The sequence below is a fragment of the Oncorhynchus clarkii genome, chromosome 4, assembly GCF_045791955.1.
Source record: "Oncorhynchus clarkii lewisi isolate Uvic-CL-2024 chromosome 4, UVic_Ocla_1.0, whole genome shotgun sequence".
Lineage (NCBI taxonomy): Eukaryota > Metazoa > Chordata > Actinopteri > Salmoniformes > Salmonidae > Oncorhynchus > Oncorhynchus clarkii.
Window position 1 is genome coordinate 72,635,080 of NC_092150.1, and position 27,582 is coordinate 72,662,661.

A 27,582-nucleotide genomic window follows, 5' to 3' on the forward strand; every position below is an offset into this window, starting at 1 on the left:
GCACTGTACTGAATATCCAGTAGTTATCTACTTCATGGAGCTGGTTGAGAGAATGCCAAGAGTGGGCAAAGCTGTCATCAAGGCAAAAAGTGGCTACTTGGAAGAATCTCAAATATAAAATATATTGAGATTTGTTTAACACTTTTTTGTTACTACATGATTCCATATGTGTTATTTCATAGTTTTGATGTCTTCACTATTATTCTACAGTGTAGAAAATAGTTAAAAATAAAGAAAAACACTTCAATGAGTAGGTTTGTTCAAACTTTTGACTGGTACTGTATCTTAATTCAGTGTTATATATGGACCAGTATTCATATCACAGACTTCATGTGAGAAGTGGACCATAATCAGCTAAGAAATCACAAAGGCATAATACATGATTACACACAAGGCAAGCCCCGTGGCAGATGATACTGACCTCACATTATTCACATCCAGTCATAGATGCAATAAGGCATGTTTCAGTATAAGCTTTGTGATCTTAGCCATTAACACACTAAAAACCTACTCCACTGATTATTGTTAGGACTTACTAGTGAGGTAGTTTCCATGATATGTTGGCTGAGGCGGTACACTATTGTTCTGTTACTGTGTTGTTATTGACATGGTGATTTTGCTTCTGTTGGTAAATAACCTTGTAACAATGGGCTGTAAAATCAGAACATTGAACAAACAGAAATTTGACCTGGTGACATGGTGCTGATATACAGTATATAGATTATAAGAACATTATAACAATATTACAAGGGCGTATGTATTCAAGTATGTTGTACTTGGAGTAGGGTGATGATCAACTTGTAAGTTGCACCAAAGAGCTAGAGAAGGAGCTTGAAAATCAAATCAAATTGTATTGGTCACACACACATGGTTAGCAGATGTTAATGCGAGTGTAGCGAAATGCTTGTGCTTCTACTTCCGACCATGCAGTAATATCTAAGTGAGTACAATGCAGATGGCTATATTTTGCCCCCCTGTCCCCAGCTCTACCCTCCCGTGTTTGGCAATGGATGGTAACTTTAACGGAATGTAGATATGAAGCCACATTTCTACTCCTCAAAGACATGAGAGATCCACCGCACCACCTTCACGACCTCCCTCCACTCAGAGAGCACTGACAGTTCACAGCTTCTCAGTTCCACCTGCTATAGGACAAAGCCATTCCAACTATTTCCTACATTCTGCTATCAGACTATACTGGTAGAGATACATTTAACTTCTACATGATTCTATGATATATTCAAATCAAATCAAATGTTATTGGTTGCATACACTTATTAAGCAGATCTTATTGCATGTGTAGTGAAATGTTTGTATTCCTAGCTCCAACAGTGCAGTAGTAGTATCTAACCATTCACAACAATACACACAAATATCTAATTAAAATTATGGAATTAAGAAATATTAGGATGAGCAATGTCGGAGTGGCATTGACTAAAATTCAGGAGAATTGAATACAGTATATACATATGAAATGAGTAAAACAGTATTAAAGTGACCAGTGTTCCATGTCTATGTACATAGGGTAGCAGGCTCTAAGGTGCAGGGTTGAGTAACCATGTGGTAGACGTCTACCGACAGTGACTAAGTTCTGGGCAGGGTAATGGGTGGAGGCCGGCTACTAACAGTGACTAAGTTCTGGGCAGGGTAATGGGTGGAGGCCGGCTACTAACAGTGACTAAGTTCTGGGCAGGGTAATGGGTGGAGGCCGGCTACTAACAGTGACTAAGTTCAGGGCAGGGTACTGGGTGGAGGCCGGCTACTAACAGTGACTAAGTTCTGGGCAGGGTAATGGGTGGAGGCCGGCTACTAACAGTGACTAAGTTCAGGGCAGGGTACTGGGTGGAGGCCGGCTACTAACAGTGACTAAGTTCAGGGCAGGGTAATGGGTGGAGGCCGGCTACTAACAGTGACTAAGTTCAGGGCAGGGTAATGGGTGGAGGCCGGCTACTAACAGTGACTAAGTTCAGGGCAGGGTAATGGGTGGAGGCCGGCTACTAACAGTGACTAAGTTCAGGGCAGGGTACTGGGTGGAGGCCAGCTACTAACAGTGACTAAGTTCTGGGCAGGGTAATGGGTGGAGGCCGGCTACTAACAGTGACTAAGTTCAGGGCAGGGTAATGGGTGGAGGCCGGCTACTAACAGTGACTAAGTTCTGGGCAGGGTACTGGGTGGAGGCCGGCTAGTGATGGCTATTTAACAGTCTGATGGCCTTGAGATAGAAGCTGTTTTTCAGTCTCTTGGTCCCAGCTTTGATGCACCTGTACTGACCTCGCCTTCTGGATGTTAGCGGGGAGAACAGGCCGTGGCTCGGGTGGTTGATGTCCTTGATGATCTTTTTGGCCTTCATGTGACTTTGGGTGCTGTCGGTGTCCTGGAGGGCAGGCAGTGTGCCCACAGTGATGTGTTGGGTAGTTGTGGGCGGTGCAGTTGCCGTACCAGGCGCTGATAAAGCCCGACATGATGCTCTCAATGGTGCATCTGAAAAAGTTTGTGAGAGTCTTAGGGGCCAAGCCACATTTCTTCAGCCTCCTGAGGTTGAAGAGGCACTGTTGCGCATTCTTCACCACCAGCTGTGTGGGTGAACCATTTCAGATTTTCACTGAGGTGTATGCCTTGGAACTTGAAGCTTTTCACCTTCTCCACTGCGGTCTTGTCTGTGGATGGGAGCATGCTCCCTCTGCTGTCTCCTGAAGTCCACAATTAGCTCTTTTGTTTAGTTGACGTTGGGGGAAAGGTTATTTTCCTGGCACAGCTGTATAATGTCTGTTTTTTTCATGTTGCTGTTCTATATTGTTTTGCCTCTTGCAATTCAAGAGTCTATGCAATTCATAACGTGCCAAAAAATGTTCTACTTTTCTACTAATAAATTCAAACTTTGTGGGAGTTTTTGCCTATCATGCTGTACCAAAAGTAATTACCACCAACTCTGTTTGGCAATAAAGTCTTGCTGCGACCAGTGTAACAGACAAATCTAAAGATACTACACACAGACGAGATGGGAGACCACAACCAGTCTGTCACATCATTCCTTTTTATCTTTCATGTGAGCAGTGGCAGTCTGTCTGAATTTATAAAGTTCAATCTGGGTCGGTCAACGACCAATGCGGGAGACTGCTCTCTACACAAATACAAAACTGAAAGTGTAGAAGTGCAAATGAGCCATTGTGGGGCAGTGTGTCCACAAAAGCCTGGGACTTGGTTGGAGGCCGTACAGGGTTGTATTCACAAAGCACTAAACAGAATGAAAACGGACTGAAACTGCAAGGGACTACCTGAACTTGTCCTATATGTTTTTAGTTTTCCATTGCAAAAGGGAGTTTTGCTACGGTCCACACCAATAAATACAACCGAGTACTTACATCATTTATTTTTTATTTTACCTTTATTTAACTAGGCAAGTCAGTTCAGAACAAATTCTTATTTTCAATGACGCCTAGGAACAGTGCATTAACTGCCCTGTTCAGGGGCAGAACGACAGATTTTTACCTTGTCAGCTCAGCTCTGGGATTCGATCTTGCGGTTACAAATCCAACGCTCTAACCACTAGGTTACCTGCCACCCCATAAATTACAATAGAGCTACCTAACCCTCTTTATGGAGATCTACCATCCTGTGGGTATTCAGTCCAACCCTAACCTAATGTAACAGGTTAGCTTCCGTCCCTCTCCTCGCCTCTACCTGGGCTTGAACCAGGGACCCTCTGCACACATCAACAACTGACACCCACAAAGCATCGTTACCCATCACGCCATAAAAGCCGCTAACTAGCTAGCCATTTCACATCGGTTACACTAACATACCTGATTCAACTAGTTGAGGGTCATGTTCCAGGCCCTGACCACATTGCAGATAATGCATTGCATCAACCAATAGTTACATAGTACGTTATTTGCATGCCACGTCATCAACTGCGCAGTAGCATTAAACTGCTATACGCTATATCATATGGGTGGCATTCCTGACAGACTACATTCCAGACACCTGCCAGATCTCGCAAAGCTTGGATAGGTGCTTATTTTTTATTTTACCTTTATTTAACTAGACAAGTCAGTTAAGAACAAATTCTAATTTACAATGACGGCCTACCAAAAGGCAAAAGGCCTCCTGCGGAGACGGGTGCTGGGATTAAAAAGAAAAATACAGGACAAAACACACATCACATAACATATCAGCTAACCACATCATATGATATAGTGATGTAATGCCCGATAGTCAATGACGTGGCGCACAACAATTGGTTGATGCAATGCAATGTCTTCCATGTAATCAGGCAGGAACAGTGATGCCAACTTAGCAATTTTGTTGCTAGATTTAGCAACTTTTCAGACTAACCTGGCAACTTTCTTTTCAAACAGCACCCAGCACCTAGCAACAAAAAAAAGCTACTTTTAAAAATGTATTTGGAACTTTTAGCAACTTTTGAAAAGTGACTCAAACGCTAAAATGCATGCAATTTCCCTCTAAATGACACAAAAATATTTTTTCTGTCACTCATTCAGTAACAACACACGTGCCTGGCTGCAAAAGTGCATTGTGAGTAACATCAGCAGCAGGCGCTCAGCTCGTACACAGGCAGCAGCAGGCCAGCAGCAAATTGCATATCATTGTTGGCTGACTGCAGCAGCAGTAATACGGATTCGACGAGCCAAACCCAATTAATATAGTTGGTCACGAATGTTTGATCTTGAACAGAACTTACAACATAAATCAACATGAGTCAATCAAAATTGCACAGCCAGAAGTACAGAAAAGAGTGGGAGTCTGTACCTGGACAAATGTCAAATCTTATTTTTTGCCGAGATGGCCAGTCACTTTCAGTAACATTATTGTATATTCTACGTAATGACGTCATTTAGCAACTTTTAGCAACAAATCAACCTGCCTCTAGCAACTTCCCCTGAAAATGAGTTGGCAACACTGGGCAGGAACACCACCGGTATGTGGTTCGTTGATATGTTCAACACTAGCCTTGCGTGGCCATCCTTCCAAATCTTGTCTCATTGAATTGTGTTGGAAGTCTGGAGAAATCCAGTATAGGATTCTGGGTTTGAATGAGAGTGTAGGTTTCTGTTCAAACCTTTATCTAGCGCACCTAACTAACTGGTTGATAAACTGAATCACGTTAGTTGTTACTGGAGTTGGAGCAAAAACCTACAGGATGGTAGTTCTCCAGGAACAGAGTTGGTCAGCCCTGCAATAGTGATTTGGGATTTGTAAAAAATAAATAAAAGTAGAGGCCAATAAATAATTAAATAGTTAAATAATAACAGTCATTTGGATGGGAACTATTTCACACTGGGAATATTTGTACATGATACAACAGGCACACCTGGGTGTGTTAAGAACTGCAACACTGCTGTGTTTTTCCACTCGTAACAGTGTGTATCAAGAATGGTCCACCACCAAAAGGACACCCAGCCAACTTGACACAACTGTAGGAAGCACTGGAGTCAACATGGGCCAGCATCCCTGTGGAACGCTTGACACCTTGCAGAGTCCATGCCCTGACGAATTGATTCTGTTCTGATAGCAAAAGGGGGTGCAACTCAAAATTAGGAAAGTGTTCCTAATGGTTTGTACACTCAGTGTATATATATATATATATATATATATATATATATATATATATATATATATACAGTGCCTTGCGAAAGTATTCGGCCCCCTTGAACTTTGCGACCTTTTGCCACATTTCAGGCTTCAAACATAAAGATATAAAACTGTATTTTTTTGTGAAGAATCAACAACAAGTGGGACACAATCATGAAGTGGAACGACATTTATTGGATATTTCAAACTTTTTTTAACAAATCAAAAACTGATAAATTGGGCGTGCAAAATTATTCAGCCCCCTTAAGTTAATACTTTGTAGCGCCACCTTTTGCTGCGATTACAGCTGTAAGTCGCTTGGGGTATGTCTCTATCAGTTTTGCACATCGAGAAACTGACATTTTTTTCCCATTCCTCCTTGCAAAACAGCTCGAGCTCAGTGAGGTTGGATGGAGAGCATTTGTGAACAGCAGTTTTCAGTTCTTTCCACAGATTCTCGATTGGATTCAGGTCTGGACTTTGACTTGGCCATTCTAACACCTGGATATGTTTATTTTTGAACCATTCCATTGTAGATGTTGCTTTATGTTTTGGATCATTGTCTTGTTGGAAGACAAATCTCCGTCCCAGTCTCAGGTCTTTTGCAGACTCCATCAGGTTTTCTTCCAGAATGGTCCTGTATTTGGCTCCATCCATCTTCCCATCAATTTTAACCATCTTCCCTGTCCCTGCTGAAGAAAAGCAGGCCCAAACCATGATGCTGCCACCACCATGTTTGACAGTGGGGATGGTGTGATCAGGGTGATGAGCTGTGTTGCTTTTACGCCAAACATAACGTTTTGCATTGTTGCCAAAAAGTTCAATTTTGGTTTAATCTGACTAGAGCACCTTCTTCCACATGTTTGGTGTGTCTCCCAGGTGGCTTGTGGCAAACTTTAAACAACACTTTTTATGGATATCTTTAAGAAATTGCTTTCTTCTTGCCACTCTTCCATAAAGGCCAGATTTGTGCAATATACGACTGATTGTTGTCCTATGGACAGAGTCTCCCACCTCAGCTGTAGATCTCTGCAGTTCATCCAGAGTGATCATGGGCCTCTTGGCTGCATCTCTGATCAGTCTTCTCCTTGTATGAGCTGAAAGTTTAGAGGGACGGCCAGGTCTTGGTAGATTTGCAGTGGTCTGATACTCCTTCCATTTCAATATTATCGCTTGCACAGTGCTCCTTGGGATGTTTAAAGCTTGGGAAATCTTTTTGTATCCAAATCCGGCTTTAAACTTCTTCACAACAGTATCTCGGACCTGCCTGGTGTGTTCCTTGTTCTTCATGATGCTCTCTGCGCTTTTAACGGACCTCTGAGACTATCACAGTGCAGGTGCATTTATACGGAGACTTGATTACACACAGGTGGATTGTATTTATCATCATTAGTCATTTAGGTCAACATTGGATCATTCAGAGATCCTCACTGAACTTCTGGAGAGAGTTTGCTGCACTGAAAGTAAAGGGGCTGAATAATTTTGCACGCCCAATTTTTCAGTTTTTGATTTGTTAAAAAAGTTTGAAATATCCAACAAATGTCGTTCAACTTCATGATTGTGTCCCACTTGTTGTTGATTCTTCACAAAAAAATACAGTTTTATATCTTTATGTTTGAAGCCTGAAATGTGGCAAAAGGTCGCAAAGTTCAATGGGGCCAAATACTTTCGCAAGGCACTGTATATATATATATATAAAATCATTAGCCTTTTTGTATTACATTAGCTTCCATTTTCAATAGGCTACAGTCCTTAAAGGTATAGTTCACCCAAATTACAAAAACAACACTTTGGTGTCCTTATCCTGTGAGCAGTTATGACAGTAATCCATGCTTTGTTTTAGTTTCCCTGAAACTGTTTGTGGCACAAATTTCATTCAAGTCATGGGACCAATGTTAGGATTTTTTATGCATCATGTCTAAATTATCCGAAAGTATCTCAAATGAATTGTGAAGCTCAACAAAGTCACTGTTTTGAACATGATGTGTGAAAAATGCTCATTTCGGTCCCATGACTTGAATGGGATTTGTGCCATTAGCATGTGGAAACACGTACTGCCAAGGACACTAAACTAGAGCATGGATTGCTGTCATAACTTGTCCATAGACTGCTACCAGGGCAAGGAAACCTATCCCTAAGGACTGTAGCCTACTCTAGTGTGCTTGTCCTCTTGCTCAGTTGTGCTATGTGGCCTCCCACTCCTCTTTCTATTCTGGTTACCCCAGTTTGCACTTTAGTTTCTTGCCAATTTCTCGCATGGAATAGCCTTCATTTCTCAGAACAAGAATAGACTGACGAGTTTCAGAAGAAAGGTATTTGTTTCTGGCCATTTTGAGCCTGTAATCGAACCCACAAATGCTGATGCTCCAAATACTTAACTAGTCTAAAGAAAGCCAGTTTTATTGCTTATTTAATCACGACAACAGTTTTCAGACTAGGGAAAAGGGTTTTCTAATGATCAATTAGCCTTTTAAAATTATAAACCTGGATTAGCTAACACAACATGCCTTTGGAACATGGGAGTGAAGGTTGCTGATAATGGGCCTCTGTACGCCTATGTAATATTCCATAAAAAATCTGCCGTTTCCAGCTACAATAGTCATTTACAACATTAACAATGTCTACACTGTATTTCTGATCAATTTTATGTTATTTTAATGGTCTTTTTTTTGTTGCATTTCTTTCAAAACAAGGACATTTCTAAGTGACCCCAAACTTTTGAACGGTAGTGTAATTGTTTCATGATGCTTGCACAAGCCCCTGTTCAGGATTTACCCACCAGCATTAAGTGACAACAGCAGGCTAGTAAAGGAAACTGAACACCGTTATTTAAAGCATTCTCTAACACAACTCACTTGCCCAGACAAGACGAAGTTGTTTCTGCAAGACCTAAAACCCTTGGAAATACTGGAATAGGGGAAGGACACATCCCCGAAGGGATTTGGCTGTACCCATCATTACATGCTGTATTGGGGATGAGCTCAATACACATTGTTTTTCTGTTCTGGTCTTGTTGATATGCTACATTCTGGATTTAAAAATAGATGGATTGTTAATTGTTTGTACATTATCAACATTTGCACACAAAATCCGCTGGTTCTAACCAAGGACCCTGTTAGACCAATGCGGTCCGCTGGTTCTATCTGAGGAACCTGTTTGACCAAGGCAATCGGCTGGTTCTAACTGAGGAACCTGTTTGACCAAGGCAATCCGCTGGTTCTAACTGAGGAACCTGTTTGACCAAGGCAATCCGCTGGTTCTAACTGAGGAACCTGCTTGACCAAGGCAATCGGCTGGTTCTAACCGAGGAACCTGTTAGACCAAGGTGAGGGGGCAGCCCTTAAAATACAGTACAGGTAACCGGTGAGACAAAGTCCATACAGAAAGAGAGAGAGAGACTCCATCATCTCCATTCGTTGATAAGGTATGCTGACTTTAAGATATTGCATATTGCTAAAAGCTTGTATCTAGAACCATACCATAGGCCAGTGGTTCTCAAACCTCTACTGAGGACCCACAGCCATCCCATGTATTTTATCTACTCCAGAGCTAACACATGTAATTAAAATTGTCAACTTATTATCAAGTCCTTGACTAAGTGAATCAGGTGAGCTAGTTCAGGGCTACAATAACATTGTGAAACGTCTGGGGGTTCAGAGGACGTCTTCATTTAGATATTATATAGAAAACAATGCTTGTGGTATCCTCTATAACAAAAATCCCAAATTCCAGGATCTCCAAAAATATTGTAACTATTATATGGTTTGGAAAAAAGTGTTGATGCTTTGAACGATAGAACCCCTTTGTCTGTGTTAAGTATTTGTTGTCCTTTTCCAGTTTTCCCGTTGGCTCACCATGGTTGAATACAAAGTAAAGGTGACTACAGGGGAAGTTCTATTCTCTGGCTCATCTGACTACATTTATGTCACACTCATTGGAACAGAGGGGGAAAGTGAGCGCACTAACCTTGACAACTATGGCCTAGATTTCATGACTGGGATGGTAAGTTACCAGTGAGCAATGAGGGGAAATGCTTAATGCTGCAATATGTAACTTTTTGGCCAACCTGACCAAATGCACATAGAAACGTGAGTTATAAATCTGTCATTCTCATTGAAAGCAAGTCTAAGAAGCGGTAGATGTGTTCCATATGTTCTATTTCTATGCTTCCCGTTCTTAAGTTTAGTTTTTACTTTGTGTTGTACACCATCTTCAAAAGGCTGAAAATACTGTATTTATGCATATTGAAAATATATTTCACCACAGTTTAGACAGCACAATGATTCTCTACATTATCTATGTTTATTTTTTATTATTAGAATTTTAGCAACCAGGAAATGGATAGAAATTTATTCGTAGTGCACCTTTAATATAGTTAATGAATAAATATTTTATAATAAAGTATCAATTCATTGAATACTAATAATGTATCCCCTCAAAACAAAATTGTCAACTTATTATTAATATATATATATATATGTATTACAGTACCAGTCAAAAGTTTGGACATACCTTTAATGCCAAGAGTGTGCAAAGTTGTCATCAAGGCAAAAGGTGGCTACTTTGAAGAATCTCAAATATAAAATATATTTTGATTTCTTTAACACTTTTTTGGTAACTACATGATTCCATATGTGTTATTTCATAGTTTTGTTGTCTTCAGTATTATTCTACTATGTAGAATATAGTAATAATAAAGAAAAACCTTTGAATGAGTCGGTGTGTCCAAAGTCAGACCCCATCACGTTTTCCACATTTTATTACGTTACAGCCTTATTTGAAAATTGATTTTTTTTAAATATTCTCATCAATCTACACACAACACCCCATAATGATTAAGTGAAAACAGTTTTATAGACATTTTTGCAAATACCTTATTTACATAATTATTCAGACACTTTACTTAATACTTTGTTGAAGCACCTTTGTCAGCGATTACAGCCGTATTGGGTATGATGCTACAAGCTTGGCACGCCTGTATTTGGGGAGTTTCTCCCCTTCTTCTCTGCAAATCCTCTTAAGCTGGGGCAGCAGGTAGCCTAGTGGTTAGAGCGTTGGACTAGTAACTGAAAGGTTGCAAGATCAAATCCCCAAGCTGACAAGCTAAAAATCTGTCGTTCTGCCCCTGAACAAGGCAGTTCCTATGCCATCATTGAAAATAAGAATTAGTTCTTAACTGACTTGCCTAGTTAAATAAAAATACATTAAAGTAATCTCTGGTTGGATGGGGAGTGTTGCTGCACAGCTATTTTAAGGTCTCTCCAGAGATGTTAGATCGGGTTCAAGTCCGGGCTCAGGACATTCAGAGACTTGTCCCGAAGCCACTCATGCATTGTCTTGAGTGTGTCCTTAGGGTCGTTGTCCCCAGTCTAAGGTCCTGAGCGCTCTGGAGTAGAGGTCGACCGATTAATTAGGGCCGATTTCAAGTTTTCATAACAATCTCTAATCTGCATTTTTGGACGCAGATTATGCACTCCACGAGGAGACCACCTGTTACGGGAGTGCAGCAAGGAGCCAAGGAAAGTTAGCATTAAACTTATCTTATAAAAACAATAAATCTTAACATAATGACTAGTTAACTACACATGGTTGATGGTATTACTAGATTAACTAGCTTGTCCTGTGTTGCAAATAATCAGTGCTTTGCGGGCGGAGGCAGTGCAATTGCCGTACCAGGCAGTGATGCAACCAGTCAGGAGGATGCTCTCGATGTTGCAGCTGTAGAACCTTTTGAGGATCTCAGGACCCATGCCAAATCTTTTTAGTTTCCTGAGGGGGAATAGGCTTTGTTGTGCCCTCTCCACGACTGTCTTGGTGTGTTTGGACCATTGTAGTTTGTTGGTGATGTGGACACCAAGGAACTTGAAGCTCTCAACCTGCTCCACTACAGCACCGTCGATGAGAATGGGGGCGTGCTCGGTCCTCCTGTTCCTGTAGTCCACACTCATATCCTTAGTCTTGGTTATGTTGAGGGATAGGTTGTTATTCTGCCACCACCCGGCCAGGTCTCTGACCTCCTCCCTATAGGCTGTCTCATCGTTGTCGGTGATCAGGCCTACCTATCAACTCCCGAGATTAGGCTGGCAATACTATAGTGCCTATAAGAACATCCAATAGTCAAAGGTATATGAAATACAAATGGAAATAGTCCTATAATTCCTATAATAACTACAACCTAAAACTTCTTAACTGGGAATATTGAAGACTCATGTTAAAAGGAACCACCAGCTTTCATATGTTCTCATGTTCTGAGCAAGGAACTTAAACGTTAGCTTTCTTCTCCGACACTGTGGTTTTGCATTATTTAAACCAAATTGAACATGTTTCAATATTTATTTGAGACTAAATAGATTTTTATTTCTGTATTATATTAAGTTAAAATAAAAGTGTTCATTCAGTATTGTTGTATTGGGCGGCCAGCTCTAGGAAGAGTCTTGATGGTTCCAAACTTCATCTATTTAAGAATCATGGAGGCCACTGTGTTCTTTGGGGACCTTTAATGCTGCAGACATTTTTTGGTACCCTTCCCCAGATCTGTGTCTAGACACAATCCTGTCTCGGGGGTCTACTAATAATTCCTTCGATCTCATGGCTTGGTTTTTGCTCTGACATTCACTGTCAACTCTGGGACCTTACTGTATATAGACAAGTGTGTGCTTTTCCAAATCATGTCCATTCAATTGAATTTACCACAGGTGGAGTCCAATCAAGTTGTAAAAACATCGCAAGGATGATCAATGGAAACAGGATGTTCCTGAGCTCAATTTCGAGACTCAGAGCAAAGGGTCTGAATACTTACACTACCGTTCAAAAGTTTGGGGTCACTTACAAATGTCCTTGTTTTTGAAAGAAAATAATAATAATTGCCCATTAAAATAACTTCAAATTGATCAGAAATACTGTGAAGATATTGTTAATGTTGTAAATGATTATTGTAGCTGGAAACAGCTGATTTTTAATGGAATATCTACATAGGTGTACAGAGGCCCATTATCAGCAACCATCACTCCTGTGTTCCAATGGCACGTTCTGTTAGCTAATCCAAGTTGATCATTTTAAAAGGCTAATTGATCATTAGAAAACTATTTTGCAATTATGTTAGCACAGCTGAAAACTGTTGTGCTGATTAAATGAACAATAAAAGGGTAGTGTATGTAAATACGTTTTTTCTGCAAACATTTCTTAAAACCTGTTTTCGCTTTGTCATTATGGGGTATTGTGTGTAGATTGATGAGCAAGATGTAGTATTTAATCAATTTTAGATTAAGGCTGTAACGCAACAAAATGTGGTAAAAGTCAAGGGGTCTGAATACTTTCGGAACTTTCTGAATGCACTGTAAATATATACATATTTTGTGTTTTTAATCGATAGATACAGTGGATAAATGATTGAGATGAGGAGAGAATGGAACATAGAATGGAACATAGAATCAAAATCAAATCAAATGTATTTATATAGCCCTTCTTACATCAGCTGATATCTCAAAGTGCTGTACAGAAACCCAGCCTAAAACCCCAAACACAATCAATGCAGGTGTAGAAGCACGGTGGCTAGGAAAAACTCCCTAGAAAGGCCAAAACCTAGGAAGAAACCTAGAGAGGAACCAGGCTATGAGGGGTGGCCAGTTCTCTTCTGGCTGTGCCGGGTGGAGATTATAACAGAACATGGCCAAGATGTTCAAATGTTCATAAATGACCAGCATGGTCAAATAATAATAGTCACAGCAGTTGTCGAGGGTGCAACAAGTCAGCACCTCAGGAGTAAATGTCAGTTGGCTTTTCATAGCCGATCATTGAGAGTATCTCTACCGCTCCTGCTGTCTCTAGAGAGTTGAAAACAGCAGGTCTGGGACAGGTAGCACGTCCGGTGAACAGGTCAGTGTTCCATAGCCGCAGGCAGAACAGTTGAAACTGGAGCAGCAGCATGGCCAGGTGGACTGGGGACAGCAAGGAGTCATCATGCCAGGTAGTCCTGAGGCATGGTCCTAGGGCTCAGGTCCTCCGAGAGAGAGAAAGAAAGAGAGAATTAGAGAGAGCATACTTAAATTCACACAGGACACCGGATAGGACAGGAGAAGTATTCCAGATATAACAGACTGAAACATAGAATGGAACATATAATGGAAAGAATGGAACATAGAATGGAACATATAATGGAAAGAATGGAACATAGAATGGAAAGAATGGAACATATAATGGAAAGAATGGAACATATAATGGAAAGAATGGAACATATAATGGAAAGAATGGAACATATAATGGAAAGAATGGAACATAGAATGGAACATAGAATGGAAAAAATTGAACATATAATGGAAAGAATGGAACATAGAATGGAACATAGAATGGAAAGAATGGAACATAGAATGGAAAGAATGGAACATAGAATGTAAAGAATGGAACGTAAAATGGAAAGCTGTGCAGTCTGTGTTTCAACCCATGCCTCCAGGAGCAATGTGTTGTTTTGGGGCGGCAGCGCTACTGTCAGCACCGGGCACATTCTAGGGATATTTACACGTGAATAGATATTTTGAAGTGATCTTATCTTGAGGTGCTATGGCTTATCTTTGAGTACCAGCAGAACCAGTTTACACTGCTCACTGGTTTCCCTTTTAAGAACATTCGTTGGTCCAGATTGTTAAAAAAAACACTTAAAATCCTTTCTGTCAACTTACCTGTATATGTCCTTATCTGTACATTACCCCCCTAAACATTCTATTTAATGTTTAGGGGATAATCATAATGAATGTGATCCTGCTCTTCAGCCCAAGCATGTAGCTAGCTATTCAACACCCTGTACTTCTCCATTCTCTACAGACAGGGACCTACACTGTGACCAACCCCTCGTCTCTGGGGCGCCTCCTCCTGGTTAAACTGGAGAAAGAGCAGTACCTGTTCCTGCCAGAAAATGAGTGGTTCTGCTCCAAGGTTGTCGTGACGACACCTGAGGATGACGTAATCCTCTTCCCTTGTTACAGATGGTTGTCCAGAGGGGAAATTGTGGAGCTGAGAGGAGGAAAAGGTGTGTCCTGATTCAACATTTGTTCTGAGGATACTCTAATGTTATTTATAATCCTGCTCCTACAATAAGTGTGTAATACATCTTGTCCTCCTCTCCACTTCACAGCCAGGAAGATTTTTGAGGATGAGCTCCCTCTACTGGTGCACCATCGTAAAAAGGAGCTGGAGCTTCACAAGAAACTGTTCCAGTGAGTGTTTTTACCAGTTCTTTTTGTAGGACTGTCTGCAGCTCAACACACAGCAGACAACAGTCAGTCAACTTGTCTGTACAACACTTTTAGATTGATTGTGTGTGTGTCTTCTCTTCTCACCATTAGGTGGATTGTGTATGCCGAGGGAGTCCCCCACATCAATAACGCCACTGAAGTCTCAGCCCTCCCTTCTGAAGTTAAATTTTCTTTCTCCAAAATGTCAGAGTTTATCTACACCAAATCTGCAGCGTAAGTTCAAAGCAGACGGCACGCCTAAAGCAGTTTAAATTCCCACAACAGTACCAGTGTAACATACTGTATGTTCGACAGAGGAGGCTGGTGAGGGGAGGACAGTTCATAATAATGGCTGAAATGTAGTGAATGGAATGTATCAAACACATGGAAACAAGGTGTTTGATTCATTCTATTCCAGCCATTACTATGAGCCCATCCTTTGATTTTAAGTGCCACCGCTGATGCTCATCCAGATGCACAGAACCTTTCCTATGACTGTGAGGGAATAAGCATGGCCTATAACCTGTCTCTTCCCATCTTCCCCTACCAGTATAGCTGAGCTCAAACTGAAATGCCTGGTGAACTCCACCGAGCAGTGGAAAGACCTGGAGATGATGAAAACTGTTTTCTGGAAAAATAGAACACCGATTTCAGGTAAGAGACCTGATCCATTGAATTGGATATCAACTATAAGGGTCATTTTGAGATATCAGTAAAAAGTAACTCCTACAAAAAATAGGGATTTATTTTTTTAAATCCCTTCCTTTTAGAGTATGTCTCTGAGCACTGGAAGGAGGATGACTTTTTCGGGTCCCAGTTTCTGAATGGAACCAACCCCAATGTGATCCAGCGCTGTACAACGCTTCCCCCCAACTTCCCTGTCACAGACGAGATGGTACAGCCCTTCCTGGAGGACGGGAGTTCCCTGGCGACGGAGATGCAGGTATGAATTATGAATTAGATTGTAAGTTATCTTGCAACTCTGAAGTGGGATGTGATGTTCCCTAAGCTTCAGGGCTTGGATCCCTTCTGTTCACTTTATACATGCTACCCTTTTGTAACATCATCCGTGAACATCCGTCCTTTTTTTTCTTTGTCCTGTAATAGCATGAGCTACTGCTTAACCACCCACAGGGAACAGACGTCAGTTCAACTTCTACTTTTGATTTACATTTGGTTGAGTTATTAACTAACGTGAAATCAACAAACAATTTCACCATGTCATTGGATTTAAGTTGCAAGTTGGGTGAAAAAATACAAAAATACCCTATGTTGATGGCTTTTCACGTTGGTTCAATGTCATCCCACTGAATATTTTTTGTTGAAACAACATTTATTCAACCAGTTTTTGGCCAGTGGGTACTTTAAATTCCCTGTTCCCATAAAGTCTTCCCCTCTGTTTCCTGTCCTCCCTACAGGAAGGAAACATATTCATTTGCGACTACAAGAGGCTTGAGGGTGTGCCAACCCGGGTGGTCAATGGTAAACCACTGCCTCTCACTGCTGCCCTCTGCCTGTTCTACAAGAACCCAGAGGACAAACTGCTGCCTATCGCCATCCAGGTACAGTACACATACCTGGAAACAGGGGCAGATGTTACAATGTTGCAAATGCTTAGTAAATATGTTCCTCAGAAGTGATGATTACTTCTGACCTCTGGGTTTCTCTGTTCTGGTCCTGTATGGCTCAGTTGGTAGAGCATGGCGCTTGCACCGCAAGCGTTGTGGGTTCAATTCCCAGGACCACCCATATGTGAAATGTATGCACACATGACTAATGTATGCACACATGACTCTGCTAAATGGCATATATTATCTCACAGCTGGAGCAGCAGCCCTCTAAGCAGAACCCTATATTTCTGCCTAGCGACTCGGAGCACGACTGGCTGCTAGCCAAGCTCTTTGTGAGGAACGCAGATTTCTCCGAGTTCCAGATCAGCTACCATCTACTGGGCACTCATTTACTGGCAGAGGCCTTCACTATGGCAACCTTCCGGAGTCTTCCTATCATGCACCCTCTCCACAAGGTACCTGACACAGACTGGGGTCCAACCAAATAATGAAGAGCAAGAAAATGCATGAGCTGTAAATTCAGTCATAAAACAAATTGTTCACTTTGCTCATTTTTCTTTTGTTCTTTCGATTTCCCCTCTGTTTCTGCATAGTTGCTGATACCCCACTTCCGTTACACCCTGCAGATCAACCTTCTTGCACGAAAAAGACTGATTAGTCCTGATGGACCCTTAGCAAATGTACGTACCTTAAATGCATTGATTCGTCCGATACAATTCCATGTTTACCACTTGTATTGACGTAAACTTTTATTTTCTTTAGGGTGCTATGGGACTGAAGGGGTTGAAGGAACTCTTGAAAAGGGCACAATCAGAAATCACCTACAGCTCCCTCTGTCTGCCGGAGAACATTGTTGCACGAGGACTGGAGTCCATCCCCAACTTCTACTACAGGGAGGATGGCCTGAAGCTGTGGAACATCATCAACAGGTGGAGCTATTTATTTGAATAACCCCTCATGGCAAAGTTTGAATAACACTTCCCTATTATTCTAAATAACACAACAGTATGGGCTGAAGCTTGATATCAATACTGTTAGTAGCTAGCTTGGTTTACTGAACATGCCATTAAAAATGTGTTGTGATGTGAAGCTTTGTCAAGGGGATGGTGGAGCACTTCTACTCCTCTGACAGTGAAGTGTCCAGAGACTCTGAGCTTCAGGACTGGATCCACGAGATCTTCATCCATGGGTTCCTTGGAAACGGAAAGTCAGGTACGTTACTTATGAAGTATCAGTCAATAAAACCAAAAAAGCTACACTGTTGTGACGTGTTGTACTACCTATCCTTCTCATCCACTGATGTTGCCTCCACAGGAATCCCTAAGCGATTTGACAAAGTGGAGGAAGTTGTCAAATTCATTACCATGATTATCTTCACTGTGTCAGCTCAACATTGCGCCCTCAATATGGGGCAGGTGAGTTAAGGAAGAGGGCAAATAAAGTAGCCAGCTACACACTATAGAATTTCATCAAAAATTGAATTTAAGCTATAATCACATAGTTCATGTTTTGTTTTAATATAGCTATGTTACTTAAACTCAAATGTACTTATTTTGCCTTCTGACCATTGGTTTATACAAGGATGTCTCTCTTTCCTAGTTTGACTATGGTGGTTGGGTACCCAACAACCCCCTGTTACTGCGCAAAGCTCCTCCCACCACGAAGGGGAGCTCAAGCATGAACACCATTTTGGAAGTACTGCCAAACATCAGCACTACTGTCAATAACATGGCTTCCACATGGCTGCTCAGCAAGAGATACTCAGACACGGTGAGTTTGTCCCCTAATTGTTTGACCTTGTAAGTCAAGATCCGCTATGTTTTTAGAGTCATGTCTGTAATATGGTGCAGTCACTGTTGCTTTTGACAAACCCATTCATAAATACGAGTTCACTTCTAATCTAAAATATACGTCACTTAAATCATGTTTGTGCTGTCTTCCTTAGATTCCCCTTGGTACATACCCAGATCAACACTTTGATGAGGCTGTCCCCATGCAGATGATTAAGCAGTTCCAAGCAGAGTTGTCCTACCTCAGTCAATCAATCATTAAGAGGAATGCCATACTTACACTACCCTATAACTACCTGAACCCTGCCGAGATGGAGAATAGTGTATCCATATAATTGAGCTTATGCCCATTCAAATGATTACAGTTTACTTAAAGATGCAGTCTGGGATCTTAAGCTTAACAAATTAATAACATATTGTACTGTTGGGTTCTGAGAAAATGAAATATACTTATTCATGTCACTGAGGGAGAGAGGGTAATGTATAACGTAAACATTATATAAGGTATCCTGTTGAAATATTGAGTGCAGGGAAGTGATCACATGTGGCAGGCATTGATAAGGGGAGAGAGCCATGGATTAGTGATGAAGGGGGGTCTAGGTCAGGTCACTTTAAGGGAGAAATACAAGTTTAGCACTTAGTGTCCGACCTAGCAATAAAGATGCAATGGTTGTACAGATGTGTAGGAGGAGACTCGGCCTTAAACTCGGGTTAAATATCAGTGCTTGTGTGAAAATGTTTTTGTCTAATGCAGCTGTATTGATCCTCTGGGAAGAATAAACTTGGTTCAGCTTTCATAATGTCCGTAGAGTTTTTACTCTGAGAATTAGAATGTAACAGTACAAATTATATTGAAGAAGAAGGCACTGGTTGCTATACACATTAAATGTTTGGGAGTGTGCGACTTTCTTTCTTCTTACGAATTGGATTCGTAACATATCATACTAAATGTACAAAACATAACATATCATACTAAATGTACAAAACATAACATATCATACTAAATGTACAAAACATAACATATCATACTAAATGTACAAAACATAACATATCATACTAAATGTACAAAACATAACACATGGATGGCGTAGTAAACAATTTGATGACGGAGTACACGAAAAAGGGGACCTGTTTTGTCTTGTGAGCACCTCTTTCAAAACTACTGGCTGAAATTATACAAAGGCTCTGGAGCATCACTTCAATCATCAATGATAGCCAAAATGGCTAACCAAATTGAAGATCTAGAAGGCAGCTGAAGTCCTGAAGTCACTGAGTACCACAGAGTCCTGGATTAAAGTCGCAGGAAAGGGCCACCAACTTTAGAAAATGGAACTTTGCAATTGTCTTTATAAAGAATGTATTAATAAAGTGGATTACAAATGCAATTTGTCCTCTTTGTATCTCATTCCATACTGAGTTGCATTGTATTGTTGATCAGAATGCAGCGCATATTTGAGATGAATGATGATTAAAGCCCAAGGACATTGAAGATATGGAAAGTTTTAATAGATAATCCTCATGCTATAATTTGCCCTGTCCACTTGCATGGAACCATACTCCTGTTTGATTCAGACATAGACACTCCCCCTTAAGATAGTCAAATGAATGTTCAGAGAGAGAAAAAAAGAGAGCAAAAGAGAAACATATTCCCCCTGCACTTGTCTACATTCACTAAAGAGTGGTATATATTCGAGTACATTTTTGGCCTATCTCAGGTTTGTTTGTTTTTGCCGTTGACTAAGCATGGCAATACTAGTACGACACCAGTACAAAATATATCTGAGTACTGGTGACTTTCTGCACTCTTCTACCTCTGACAGTATATATGCCACACTGATCGGAACAGACGGGACAAGTGAGCGCACAAACTTGGCCAACTGTGTCCTAGATGTCATGACTGGAAAGGTGAGTTATGAGCTTTGCGTGACAGTGACAGATTGTCTTTTTTTGTCTGTCTTTTTTGCATATTTTTTTTTTAACCCTGCAGTGAAACAAATATAAAAGCGAATCGATAACTGAGTTGTTGCAGTTAAGAATTGCAAATATGTGTAATAGCCCTTCACTCAAAGTATAGACGACTGATTGTGGTAGAGGCACCATGAAGAAGACAGATTTATTTCTAAAATATCACTTTCAAGGCTGCTTTTAAAAGTGTGATTTAACCTGAAACAAAACTGGCAACTTCAAACAATATACAGGATTATACATAATGTCGATAGGAAGATGTTCACAGAATTGGTAAAATAATTTTGCCAACACTGCTGGAGACTAACATGGTGTGCAATATCATGCTGTATGTTCATTCATGAGAGGTAGACTGTAGTATGTATGTCAAATATTGATAAGGTGAGACATTTGGGTATCTTAAGCACATGTGGGACATTTGCATCAGCCATTTTCTCTGACCGTGACTGGAAATTAAGATTGTCATGCAAGTGAGTTGGAGTGTTTTTCATATTCACTCACCATCATTGTAGAATCACGAGGATGATGGCATTCTATACTAGTAGTGACATGTACAAAGTGACAGGCCTCAAGGAGGATAGTCTCCTAAAACATTTTTATAGTATTTTTAAAAGGTTAGTTCACTTCCAGGTGCCACCTTGACAGCCCCAAAAGTAAACTTTTTTGCTCATGTGGATTTTTACACTGTTTGGCTCTGCTGTAAAAATGGCATGTTGGACAAAAAAGCTTTTGGGCAAAATCAAAAATATTTTTGTCAAAATGACTTGCCTCATGTAACTGCCACATCTCCATTCTCTACAGACAGGGACCTACACTGTGACCACCGCCTCAACTCTGGGGCAACTCCTCCTGGTTAAGCTGGAGAAAGAGCAGTACCTGTTCCTGCCAGAAAACAAGTGGTTCTGCTCCAAGGTTGTCGTGACGACACCTGAGCATGATGTCATCTACTTCCCCTGTTACAAATGGGTGTCCAGAGGGGAGGTTGTGGAGCTGAGAGGAGGAAAAGGTGTGCCCTGCATCAGCAATTTTTCTGGGAATATAATACCCTAGTCAATGTTATTTATCATATAACTTCTGCATAGCTGTATAACTTATATTACAAGAATGTTGCTAAGATGTGATACATTTGCCTACTTTGACCTTCTTTGCTCATCCTCTGTCATCTTTCTATGCCTCTCCACTTCACAGCCAGGAAGGTTTTTGAGGATGAGCTCCCTCTACTGGTGCACCATCGTAAAAAGGAGCTGGAGCGTCACAAGAAACTGTTCCAGTACGTTTTTCACTTCCCAGCTCAACACACTGACATAACTGTCCATCTGTATAAGGCTGTAGATGACTGTGAGTATATGTACACGTCTCTGTAACTGTTCACATTTCTTTGTTTCAATAAGTGTGTGTTCTTGTCCCACCCTCAGGTGGAATGAGTTTGCTGAGGGACTTCCCCACATTAACAGTGCCAAAGAACTCTCAGCCCTTCCTGCTGAAGTTCTCTTTTCCTTTTCCAAAGAGGTAGAGACAATCTACACAAGAGAATCAGGGTAGGTTCAAAGCAGTGCATAAAACCCACCAATATAAAGCCCACCAGTGCATAAAACCCACCAAAACCCACCAGTGTAGCATTCGTCCATCTGAAGATGCAAACACAAAACCATCCCTAAGACTGTGAGATGGTAATGACATAACATGAAGGAAATATCCCTGTAACCTTTCACCTTTTGCCTTTAACCCCATCTACCCTCTTCCAGAATGTTTGAGCTCAAACTGAAGGGCCTTGCAGACTCCACCGAGCAGTGGGAAGACTTGGATAAGATGAAAAAAGTATTCTGGTTCAGAAAAACACCCATCTCAGGTAAAAGAGCAGACCCCTCAAGTTAAAACATCAAACATAGGGTGCATTATTAGATGTAATTGCAGCAAACAGCAACTTGCTCTTACATCAGTGGGCCCTACCAGCTTAAAAAATGATACCAAATGTCCTTGCTCTTCGAAACTATACACTTATTAGGCTAATGCATACTGCCATAACTCTGTCCTAGTGAGACGTGTTTGTTGAATCAATCTAGAGATGTGTTTAAGCTTACACGGACATAATACCTCCATCCTAGAATATGTCTCTGAGCACTGGAAGGAGGATGACTTTTTTGGGTCCCAATTTCTGAATGGAACCAACCCCAATGTGATCCAGCGCTGCACAACGCTTCCCCCCAACTTCCCTGTCACAGACGAGATGGTACAGCCCTTCCTGGAGGACGGGAGTTCCCTGGCGACGGAGATGAAGGTATGAAAAACAAGTCGGTCTTAGCCACGCCTTGGATCTCTAAATATGCTGTATAGATTTGTATTTTATCACAGGTGGGTGGTGCTAGTTAACAATACAATGGAGTTAGAGGAAGGGTTTCTTCCCCTAAACTGATGGTAAAATTTAATTTGGTGTTGCACAGGGTTCATTGCTTGTGCCCCTGCTGTTCCCTTATACAACCCCTTGATACCTTAAATCGTATATTTTGTCTTTCTGCTAGTAGGAGCCATTGTGTGAGCGGCATGAGCTACTATAACTACTTTAAGTAAATTAAATTAGACCACAAATGCCTTAACTTCCATCTTCTTTTGTCCTCCCTACAGGAAGGAAACATATTCATTTGCGACTACAAGAGGCTTGAGGGTGTGCCAACCCGGGTGGTCAATGGTAAACCACTGCCTCTCACTGCTGCTCTCTGCCTGTTCTACAGGAACCCAGAGGACAATCTGACACCTATCGCCATCCAGGTACACACACCTGCACCAATGGCATACTTAAGTGACATAGACATGGGGGTCAAATGGTAAACTAAAACATGCAGCTGTCTTCAGAAAAATTTCTAGACAATTCAGAATAAAGCTAAAAAATACAGATGTAGGGTCTTAATTTGATCTCCCTGTTGCAGGAAAACCTTTAGTATATTTGAGGTTTAAAGGGACTTCTGAAGTTTGTAATTTCCACTTTGAAATTTCAGACTGGATATTCCCTTACCAAAAAAGTATAAAAACCCTACAAAAATGTCCATTAATTATAATCCACTTAATAATTCACATTTCCTGTTGCTGAAGGATTATTTTCCTCCTGTAGCAAACTCGCTCAAATTAAGATCCTACATCTGTAGTACCATCCTAACTGTTCCACAAAGCTCAACCAAATGTCATTAGAAAAAAAGAAGAATAAAACAACCATTATACAACAATTAAAAAATCATTTAAAAACAAGAGAAAAAATGTCTTGTTAACAGTAAAGAAAGGAAAAAACGTGCTAAACACTTCTACTCAAAACAAAGCTACTTTCCACAGTTATCATTACATCACAGCCACTAATCAATATCATGTATGTACAGTATTCAAGGCTATTTAAATTATAGATCTGAGAAGGGGGAGTCAGTCCATGTTTGGATCCATATTTGAATGTTGATATGACATTAATAAGTTTATTTGCCAAAATGCTACATGTTTGTGTATTGAGAACTGTACCTGAACAATGTTGTCATAAAAGTTGTGTTTTTGTTAAAACTTGCCTTTATTCCTTTGGTTCTGGGTTTCTCTGACCTCACAGCTGGAGCAGCAGCCCTCTCAGCAGAACCCCATATATCTGCCTAGCGACTCTGAGCACGACTGGCTGCTAGCCAAGATGTTTGTGAGGAATGCAGATTTCATTGAACACCAGAATAGCTATAATCTGCTGGGCACTCATTTACTGGCTGAGGCCTTTGCTATGGCAACCCTCCGGAGCCTTCCTATCATGCACCCTCTCCACAAGGTATGACAGCCTGACACAGACTGGGGTCCCACCAAACAATCAACTATCAAAAAGTGTCTTGTTTCAAGATGGAATCCTCATTAGGGGAAATAGCACCACTGTCTGCCCCAGCACCTTTGTTATTGTTTTTGTTGTGTGGACGAAACGGACGTGAACTGCGTCGATCAGTGTGGTAAAACAAATTGCAGTACATATTCTTCTGTTCTGTCGCGAGTGCAATGATATTCGAGGGGAAAACACAGTGTTCGTTGTTTGCAGTAACTTATTTGTTTTTATAATATCCCAAACGGATGTGGCAGTTTCACCATTAATGATTCCATTTTTTACTTCAATTTACTATGTTAGAATAATGGGATGTCAATATGTTAAACGTGACCCGGGGCAGTGAAAAACATGATTATCCTGTCTTTTATATATATTTCCAAACTATGAGGTTGGAATAATACAGTGATATTGTGAAAATGGTGATAATGCCCTTTAAGTGCAAGAGGTGTTGGAAAAGACAGACTGAAATTTCAGTTTGTTTTGATGGGAAGGAGTTTCGACCTGCCTGGTGACATCATCAAGTGGTAAATTAATTAATAGACCAATAAGAAAGAGCGTTCCAAACCTTTTTAGTTTTTAATTTCCCCCTTCCCACTCAGACTGCTCCCAAACAGTCCTAGTAAAATTAGTGCTTGAGAAATTGCTACTTGTGTTTCTTTTTGACCATTTTAATTGAAACAATCACAGTAAGGTACTTTATTGTTACCCAGAAATGATTTGATATTGAGATATAAATGGCTGCATTGGACCTCTTAAGGACCCCTTTTTGTCACCGACACCGAATACGTTTTAACAAAGATTTTTCTATGTATATTTGTAACTTTCTTTACTTCCATCTTCCTAATTGTCTGTACTCGGTCCAGTTGCTGATTCCCCACTTCCGTTATACCTTGCCGGTAAACACCATTAGCCGTGAAATACTTTTTGGACCTGAAGAAGGCTTAACGAAGGTATTTAAATACAGTAAAAGTATACACAGCTTAAAAGCTAACCCAATAGACATTGCTACCCTAACAATAACCGATGCATATTTTATTGAAGTGTCCCGAAAAATGACAAAAAAGCAAACATTTATCCAGGACACCACTTTAGGACTGGAGGGGTTGAAGGAACTCTTGAAAAGGGCACACTCAGAAATCACCTACAGCTCCCTCTGTCTGCCGGAGAACATTGTTGCACGAGGACTGGAGTCCATCCCCAACTTCTACTACAGGGAGGATGGCCTGAAGCTGTGGAACATCATCAACAGGTGGAGCTATGGCTACACTGATGGACGTATCAGTAATACCTTAGTAACCTTAATGGCCAATTAAATAATTGTATTGTAAAAAACAACACAAACATAGATAAGTGCTTGATTGTTGTGATGTGAAGCTTTGTCCAGGGGATGGTGGAGCACTTCTACTCCTCTGACAGTGAAGTGTCCAGGGACTCTGAGCTTCAGGACTGGATCCACGAGATCTTCATCCATGGGTTCCTTGGAAACGGAAAGTCAGGTATGATGACTCATCAAATGAACAGATGAAATGTCACTGTTGTAGTTCTATTGTTTAAGATCCTTCTCCTCATCCACTGATGTCACCTTCCCAGGAATCCCTCAACGTTTTGACACAGTGAAGGAAGTCATCAAATTCATCACCATGGTGATCTTCACTGTGTCAGCACAACATTCTGCTGTCAGCATGGGACAAGTGAGATGAGGAAGAGAGCAAAACAAGTTAACAAATTACATTGCAGGACTGAGTATATATATATATATATAAAATATGTATTTTTATTTAAAAAACATAAATAATATGTATATATATATATATATATTTTTTTTTTTACATATGACTACTTTCTCTTTCCTAGTTTGACTACTGCAGCTGGGTACCCAACAGCCCCATATTTCTATGCAAAGCTCCTCCCACCACTAAGGGGTGCTCTAGCATGAGCACCATTTTTGAGACACTGCCAGATGTCGGCTCAACAGTGAGGGGAATGGCTTCCACATGGCTGCTCAGCAAGAAATACTCAGACTTTGTGAGTTTTGACCTCAATGATTTGACCCGCTTAGATATGGTATTTTTAGAGTCATGTCTGTGATGTGCTGTGGTCACTGTTGCTGCAGTCATTGACCCTGTTTGAATACAATTGCGTCCTTCCTTTCTCCCTTCCCACCCTATTTGCTTGAGGTAATCACAGGTCTCTGTGTGGGTTAGGTGAAAACATTGTTTCCACCAGAGGAGGCTGGTGGGAAGAGCTATAGGAGGATGGGCTCATCGTAATGGCTGGAATGGAATGGATAGAACAGAGTCATGTGGTTTGCATATGACTCATGTGTTTGATACTGTTCCAATTATTCCATTCTAGCCATTACATTGAGCCAGTCCTCCTATAGCTCCTCCCACCAGCATCCTCGGGTTTCCTCCCCATTGCTTTCACCAATCTCACAGTTACAGATCAGCTATTTCCTCAAGGAAATAAGAAAAGAAGGGTGCATTTTGAAAGTATTCAAACAGGGACATTGTTGCTCAAGTCTAGTCTATACCTGACACCACTGAAGTAGTGGGAAAGGTAGATTTGTCATACTTGAGTAAAGATACCTTCATCGAAGTGACAGTCACCCAGCAAAATACAACTTGAGTAAGAATTTTAAAGTATATATTTAAAGTATACATATACTTAAGTATCAAAAGTAAATGTAATTGCTAAATATATTAGACAATATTTTTGTGATAGCCAGGGGCATACTCCAACACTCAGACATAATGTACAAATTAAGTATTTGTGTTTAGTGAGTCCACCAAGTCAGAGGCAGTAGTTATGACCAGGGATGTTCTCTTGATAAGTGTGTGAATTGGACCATTTTCCTGTTCTGTTAAGCATTCAAAATGTAATGAGTACTTTTGGGTGTCAGGGAAAATGTATGGAGTAAAAAGTAAAAGTTGTCAAAAATATGAATAGTAAAGTAAAGTATAGATACCCCAAAAAACTACTTACTGTAAGTAGTACTTTAAAGTATTCCTAATTAAGTACTTTACCCCACTGCTCCAATGACCCGACAGACAGGCCTAATCATCACAAATACATAACTCACTCATTTGCTTCTTCTTATATCTGGAGATTTTCTTCTCCCACAAAGTAATACATTTGAATATCGTCTGTTTTCCTCAGATCCCCCTTGGCTCATACCCAAATCAATACTTTGACGAGACTGATGGATACTTTGACGTGACCAAGCAGATGATGAAGCACTTTCAGGCTGAGTTATCCTACCTCAGTGAGTCAATCACTGAGAGGAATTCCACATTTACACCACCTTATAACTACCTGAACCCTGCCGAGATGGAGAATAGTGTATCTATGTGAGCTGGTTCATGTTACCATAATGACTGAGCATGCAAAGTTGCTCGCAAGCCCTGTAGTACAGGGCAAAGTAGTGTGTCCAAGGAATACAGTATACCCTGCTGCCAATAACCAGTTATGCAAATATGTTACTAATTATGAGCATTCAAGTGAACATTTTATTTAACCTTTGGAAAGATGGAGAATGTAAATATACTCCATCTTGTCTTCTTTGATCTCAATAACCATGTTTTATTGCACTTTCTCTCAAGTTAACT

The 27,582-nt window shown here is 40.7% G+C and overlaps 2 protein-coding genes across 2 annotated transcripts; both read left to right on the forward strand.

Moving 5' to 3' along the window:
* The first annotated feature begins 8,959 nt into the window (after positions 1-8,959).
* LOC139407829 (hydroperoxide isomerase ALOXE3-like) lies at positions 8,960-18,875 on the forward strand. The gene is made up of 15 exons (XM_071151697.1): positions 8,960-9,016; positions 9,430-9,594; positions 14,410-14,614; positions 14,720-14,801; positions 14,931-15,053; positions 15,370-15,473; positions 15,590-15,762; positions 16,238-16,381; positions 16,642-16,845; positions 16,984-17,070; positions 17,153-17,319; positions 17,481-17,602; positions 17,705-17,805; positions 17,990-18,160; positions 18,336-18,875. The coding sequence occupies exons 2-15, from the start codon at positions 9,448-9,450 to the stop codon at positions 18,513-18,515; spliced, it is 2,010 nt and encodes a 669-aa protein (XP_071007798.1). The 5' UTR covers positions 8,960-9,016; positions 9,430-9,447; the 3' UTR covers positions 18,516-18,875.
* Positions 18,876-19,923: 1,048 nt separating this feature from the next.
* Positions 19,924-27,328, forward strand: LOC139408044 (hydroperoxide isomerase ALOXE3-like). Its single transcript, XM_071151872.1, has 14 exons — positions 19,924-20,085; positions 20,947-21,151; positions 21,334-21,415; positions 21,561-21,683; positions 21,891-21,994; positions 22,251-22,423; positions 22,768-22,911; positions 23,726-23,929; positions 24,838-24,924; positions 25,054-25,223; positions 25,349-25,470; positions 25,565-25,665; positions 25,829-25,999; positions 27,134-27,328. The coding sequence occupies exons 1-14, from the start codon at positions 19,924-19,926 to the stop codon at positions 27,326-27,328; spliced, it is 2,043 nt and encodes a 680-aa protein (XP_071007973.1).
* The last annotated feature ends 254 nt before the right edge of the window (positions 27,329-27,582 follow it).